Raw genomic sequence first — 6,321 nt, 5'->3', positions numbered from 1 at the left:
AAAAGCACCTAAAATAAAACTTCAGGGCTGTGGTAGCCAATATTGAAGAACTTACCAAAGTAGATCCAAGTATGATCAAATCAAGTGGCTCTAAAGGTCACAACAAAACCTTTTATATTAGTTGGTAAATAATTTCACACACTGACCTTTGCAATTGTCTGATTGCCAAGTTTCACATTGTGCATTAATACACTTGTCTAGATAAAGTTTTTATTATCACTATGATGATGTACATTTGAATAAAAAGTGCCTTTTAAAGTGAAAAAAAAAATGACATTAGATGTTGTAATTGGACAATGAATTAGGATAATACAATTAAATATTGAATGCTGTCATAGAAAATAAAACTGTAAATAAATATGTACATGGTTTTAAAATGTTAAAACTCATAGAAATGTTCAACATTAAGAGCCCTAGTAAGGTCATTAGTCTATTTGCTTAAGAGCCTGAGCAAAAGGCAATAGACCAAAGTGCCACTGTACTCTCCAACTTGCTGTTAACTGAATACGTACATGTTTTAAGTTGTTTATTTAAAATGCAAAAGCTCTACCTTCGGCTTTCTTATTAAAACATATTCAGTTAATATAATCACTTTAAACAACCGAAACATAATTAATTTCCTCATGATTATGCTTGATATCTAACTTGCAGAAGCACAAAAGTTTAAGTAACTTCCTGAGTTTTGTCCATTGTTATGAAAAACAAAATAATTCAGAAGTAAAAGGAAGGCACTTTTATATTTCAGTCTTGGACAGTGACTTCCTGTGCAAATAGATATTGTATGCTGTACATTATTGTATCATCAGAGGTATATCAAGTACTTGCAATGTCATCTAAATATCTGTTATTTATATAGAATTCAATACAATCTCATTATCCAAAAATCTGATTCAGTTAAAATAGGTAACAGTGGGAATGTGACTTTTGACAGTGCAAATGATCTTTCCAGTCTGGAGTATGAGAAGTGCTCATTCTAAACAGACAATATGAAAAGCTGCACCATTTAGTCCTCTGCAACATATTAAAAAATAATCAATAATCAGCAATAGTAAAACTGGTGGCTTGTGCCGTATCTGTAACATCATTCAGATTTTCACATAGAAACTTCTGAAGACACTACAGAGAAACTTCCACAGCAGCACTTACAATATCACCTAGCACATGCAGCACATGGTATCAAGTACCTTCGTTGTATTCAGCTATCATGGGTGGATGACTGAGGAGAATATCCTCCAGCTATAGAGAGCTTATGGAGATAGTCTTCAGATTGCATGATGTACTCAGTCCACTCATGGCACACTTCATCTATGCTGGGTCCCATGCCTCCATACTGAGGTGGGAGGATAGCCTTTGGAAAATAATCACAGAGACTCCGGGCATATGAACTACCATGCATATGAATCTATATAGAAAAACAGAGCAAAAACAACTGTTATTAGACGTTATCGTGTGAATCGGCTTGATAATCCTCATACCTTATATCTATGTACTAAAATAATGCTGACCCGTTGTTTTATTTTGTCTGGTAGAAATGGACGGATCATGGCAAAAACGGGGCAGAAAAAAATGGGCTCATTTATCAAATGGATGCCACGTACTTTCAAAGGAAAGGAGTCCTGTAAAACAAATGTGATATTTATTCTGTTGAATTAATTTGAGCATCTGGGTTTTTTTATTTTTTTATTTATTTATTTTTTTTTTTATTTACCCATTTATTTTACTTTTTCATATCTAATGGATGTTATAGGTGCAAACAACAATATACATCTGCAGATCATTTGAAAAATATACCATCATTAAACAAGTAATTTCTTTCAAATCTTTGGAGAAAACATTTGAACGGATGCCTACCGTAAGCACAGATGATATCTTTTTTGCCAAAGAAGGATTTATCTGCAGCGCATGAGCAAAGCACCAGTCTTGGAGATCAAAAATAACTTTGATTCCATTTCTTTGAGTCTCCCATTCTTGAACGATTAGCTCTGATGTAATGAGGCTCACACGAAAAACCTCATAAGCTGTGAATTCTTTGGGGTTCCACTGACCTGAAAAGTGTTTGAAAATGTGTGATATTTGCCATCATAACAGCAGAAACAAATGTTTAAACATTGTTTGTGTCTGCACTTACCAATCCGATAGATTAAAACTTGACTTCCAGCATCATCTCGTGATCTCAAAACTCCATGGTAAGTGTTCTGAAGAAGACCTATGATGGATGATGGACGCAGATCAGCAGTTATTTCTGGACATTCTTGTCTCCATCTATGATAGTTGATCAACAGCTGTGGATAGAAGAGACAAGTTTGCATCCAAGAGATGCGACACTAGTCTCAAAAGCCTCTTTTTCCTCCTACTGTTCTGTACGTGTCAGTATAATATACATTTTAAGTGAACTGATGTAAAGAGCATATAAATACAATTAAATGAGAATAAAGTTCCAAAAAGTAAATCATACATTATTGTCTTCATAATAAACAAACAAAAAAGGTATCAAACGTAAAATCATGGCATTGCATATCAAATCACTTATCACCAAAGCTATAAATCTGTATAGCTATCACTACAGAAATCAAGTACAGTTGTGGTGCATCAGTTGTAATTCAACCATAATTTACGCAAATACAAACCTTGTGCGCCAGTTCAACATCAAAGTCTCTCGCTCGCAAAAACCTAATCAAAAATGTTTTCGGCAAATCCAAGAGTCGAATGTTTTTTTCTGCTTCTGCTTTTTGTTTCAGCTTCAACAAATAGGGTTCGATGCGAATAGAATCTACAGCCAAATTGTTTAATTCTTCTATGTTTTCAACTTCTTCAGACTTCATATCTGCGGGACCCGATCGAGTTGCATGTTCTCAGAGCAGCAGGCTTACGTAAGAGGGGCAGAGAATGAGCCCCACACATCCCAATCCTATGAAATCTCATATGTAGCCTAGTGTTTTTTCACCTTTGTACAGGTCAAGTTGTTTTGTCAAACATTAGCCAGGTCAACTTTATACACGTCTCTTTCTCTCTTACTCACTGACATACAAAGTGCCACACAAAGGCAAACTTTCTTTGTTGTTACTAGAAAACAATACGTTACAGACACGTGATTGAACCACTAGCCTATATTAACGCGTTCATCCACAAGTCGCTGAAGTAAACAGTTTGGCCTGCAATAGGAGTTGTTGAAAACATATAAAATATGCTTGATGACACATTTACCCACTGGGTCCTTATCCAAAATTGAGATTTGTTTTGAAATATCCCAGCTACCAAATTCGGGTGTCCAGCACCTTATGGGAACGTTAATGTTTTTATATAAAATAAAACATAAAAAGAACGTTCCTAGAATGTTAGGACTTGGTTCCCCCAAAATAACCAAACGGGAATCATACACTAACGTTAAGGGAACGTTAAGTATTTTAATCAAAATTTGAGACTTCAAGGTTAGCTAAACATAGCCTGAGACCAGCATTAGACCAGAGGCCGTTCTATTTTAATGGATGTTAATGGGTGAGATGCTTCAGTACGCCGAATAAACATATTTTGTGAGGAAACAGCTTATTACTTAATTCATTGACCACCTGTTCGCTAACGTTCAACATGTTGTACACGAAAATAATCTTTTTGGAGTGAACTATGTGTGGAGATTTTTACGATATAATTGCTGTTTTACACAAATTTTACTGACAATTCTGCGACAGGTAGTGGTCAGTTTACGGCTCTCTCCTTTCATTAGTATGGTATCCGCAAGATGTGACTAACTGTCGTAACACGCTAGTTTACCGTTTTACGCTCTCTCCTTAAGTAAAAACCGAGAGGTTAAAAGAATATGCATAGACAGACAGTTGGTCATTGCTTCAAATGTGTTAAAGGACATAAAATTACAACGTGAACCATTATTAATCATCGTGTTGATGTTATTGTGTTGTTGACGATGATTTAAGCACCTTTTTAGATTGTGCTTGCACATACAAGGAATTTATCTTGGTGACAGGAGTTTCCAGTGCACAACAATACAAAAAACAATACAAAAACAGCAGCAAGACATGGATAATAATAATAAAAATATTATACGTACATACACACACCTTCATACATACACACATACACATATAAGTACAAAAATATATGCTAAATGTAATAGCTGCAGCTATCCATTTAATGTTTTATTGCGGCTTTGTGGTCTTAAAATGCACATACAATTTGATAACTTAAAATTGTATTAACTAGGCTGTTTTATTTGTTAAACGATTTAAGGTCTGTCAAATGCCAGTATCGTAATAAATTAGTATAAATGAATCGTTTGGTACATGCCATAATTTACAGCTAAACTCAAGGACGCACATCTGTCTGCATAGTGACGTCACACGCCTCCCTTGTAATGTAGAGCTCAGCGCAGTTTCTTTATTTTGCTGGCTCGTCGGTAATTAGTCCGCTTTAATATTAAGCAGCTATTTAAACCAGTTTGAGTGGCTTCACAGAGGTATGTACATTAACTCCTTAATCCTAAACTGAATGTAGATACTAATTCAATCCCGTCCACTCTAGTGGGACGATGCAGCTACGGACATGATGCAGGGTGTTAAAACGGATGCTGCCGAATTTAGCGCGTTTACCCATAGCAGTGGTATTCAATGATAGCCTTTTGATGGTTTTCCGTATTCGGTTGCCATTTAATCATTGTCGGATATTGGAATCAATGGCCCATATTAATTTTAATGTAATAAATGAGGCATATATTAAGTTAGGGATTAATTTCTAGGCTGTTGTTGCATAATGGTCGACGTTAACTGTATATTCAATGTCAAATAGGCTTTATTGCTGTCATGGTTTAATTCTTATCTTTACATTGTTTTATATTATACAGAGATGGATGACCTTTAGATGCCTTGGCTTGCAGGAATTCTTTGAAGTGAAAGCACTGCCTGTGGTTCCACAAAAAAAGATAAAGGAACATCAAGGCAACACCATGTAACAAGGATGAGATCAATATCTTAATAGGCATGTGTCCATTTGAATAAATACACCTGTTGGTGGAATCATATTAATTTAGCCTGTCGTGCATAGGCTATTAATTCATGAAGTATTTCCTAAATATGTGGCACATGGTTCTTATCAGGCCCAGTCTTTATTGGCACTTTTGGCTCATGCTGTACGTGTTCACAGTGGACCTTGATTTAATGTATTTCAATTAAGGCACGCGGTGAATGCCAAGAGCGGAACCATATATACTTCAACAAACTTAAAATTTATTTTTTATACATTTTAGGATGAAATTCATTTCATAGCCTAATTTATTCTAACATGAGCCTATATTTGGGGATGGTAACCACAAATGTAATAACTGAATCATTGAAAAACAGTTTTCCACTCACTGATGTTGGCCCTGGTCTACAGCTCTAAATTTCACAAAAGAAACACTTTAGTGTCATACTCGAGCTAATTACATTGGATGGAGTTTATTACCACTTGCCTGAACTACTTCTTAAATTATATTGTCTTGTAAAAGGTGTAAATGTTGCATTGTCTGCTTATGCACAAATCAGTGTGGAAGTTCATCAATGTGTAGATCATAATATGAAAAAATGGTGCAATATATTGTTAGAATGATAGTGATCTTCTATATTTGTATTGTCACATTCATAGTCTTAAAAGTACCGGTACATGAACTGGTATTGCTAATAAGCTATTGAAATTAGCCATTGCTGTATTGTTAGACATCAGGATGGAGCAAAAGGACACTCTCAATGTAAACTACTCCAAATATTTTTTAGAATAATCTTTAATAATGATGTCACAATATATAACCATTTCTGACAATATCAGCTCTGAAACACTGGTAGAACACCATTTTTGCTCTAAAACATCTACCTCATTATCTAGATAGAGTCCACGGATGCATGTATTTTTTATTTGTGTATTACTATTATCTATTCCATAGCTAAACTGGAACAGTATAGCATGGCGCCAGCAAATTCCCATGGAACACACATACTGATAAATGTATACCTTGAACTTGAATGCACTGTAAGCTGCTTTGGATATAAAGAGCTGCAGAATCTGTAAATGTACTATTAAAGTGGTTTCTTGTTGACTGTATGTTCTGCACTGTGCCCCCTGTTCTCCTACCACACAGGAGCGAGATAACAATAATCTGTTTTTACTTTGTATGGTCAGCCTTGATGAAGAACAGCAGGCTAACTGGCAGCTGCCATCTTAATAATCAAATAAAGTGCCTAGCTTTAAGTGGTTGGTAACCCAAAAATGAAAATACTTTGATCATTTACTTACTTTCACGCCATCCCGGATTGACTTTCTTTCTTCTGCTGAACACAA

The 6,321-nt window shown here is 35.3% G+C and overlaps 1 protein-coding gene across 2 annotated transcripts; it reads right to left on the bottom strand.

Moving 5' to 3' along the window:
* Positions 1-198: 198 nt before the first annotated feature.
* Positions 199-2,954, bottom strand: ttpa (tocopherol (alpha) transfer protein). Of its 2 annotated transcripts, XM_052134516.1 has the most exons (5): positions 2,628-2,947; positions 2,129-2,282; positions 1,852-2,045; positions 1,506-1,616; positions 199-1,402 (listed from the first exon to the last, which is right to left on the bottom strand). In XM_052134516.1, exons 1-5 carry the CDS (start codon positions 2,820-2,822, stop codon positions 1,196-1,198), a joined length of 861 nt encoding a protein of 286 aa, XP_051990476.1. In that variant the 5' UTR covers positions 2,823-2,947; the 3' UTR covers positions 199-1,195. The 2 variants fall into 2 exon arrangements, with proteins under 2 accessions (XP_051990476.1, XP_051990477.1); XM_052134517.1 differs by lacking the exon at positions 1,506-1,616 and having other exon boundaries at positions 2,628-2,954.
* Positions 2,955-6,321: the final 3,367 nt, after the last annotated feature.

Source organism: Xyrauchen texanus, chromosome 9 (genome assembly GCF_025860055.1).
Source record: "Xyrauchen texanus isolate HMW12.3.18 chromosome 9, RBS_HiC_50CHRs, whole genome shotgun sequence".
Taxonomy (NCBI): Eukaryota; Metazoa; Chordata; class Actinopteri; order Cypriniformes; family Catostomidae; genus Xyrauchen; species Xyrauchen texanus.
Note: the sequence above shows the minus strand (reverse complement) of the source record. Positions and strands in the feature narration are given on the sequence as shown.

What these genes read in the sequence shown, in the direction of transcription:
- ttpa (XM_052134516.1), bottom strand. Translation starts at nt 2,822, where the DNA reads ATGAAGTCTGAAGAAGTTGAAAACATAGAAGAATTAAACAATTTGGCT. An exon ending in ATGTTGAACTGGCGCACAAG is followed by an intron (nt 2,283 to 2,627) that starts GTTTGTATTTGC and finishes TTCTATCCACAG; the next exon opens with CTGTTGATCAACTATCATAG. An exon ending in AGTTTTAATCTATCGGATTG is followed by an intron (nt 2,046 to 2,128) that starts GTAAGTGCAGAC and finishes AACACTTTTCAG; the next exon opens with GTCAGTGGAACCCCAAAGAA.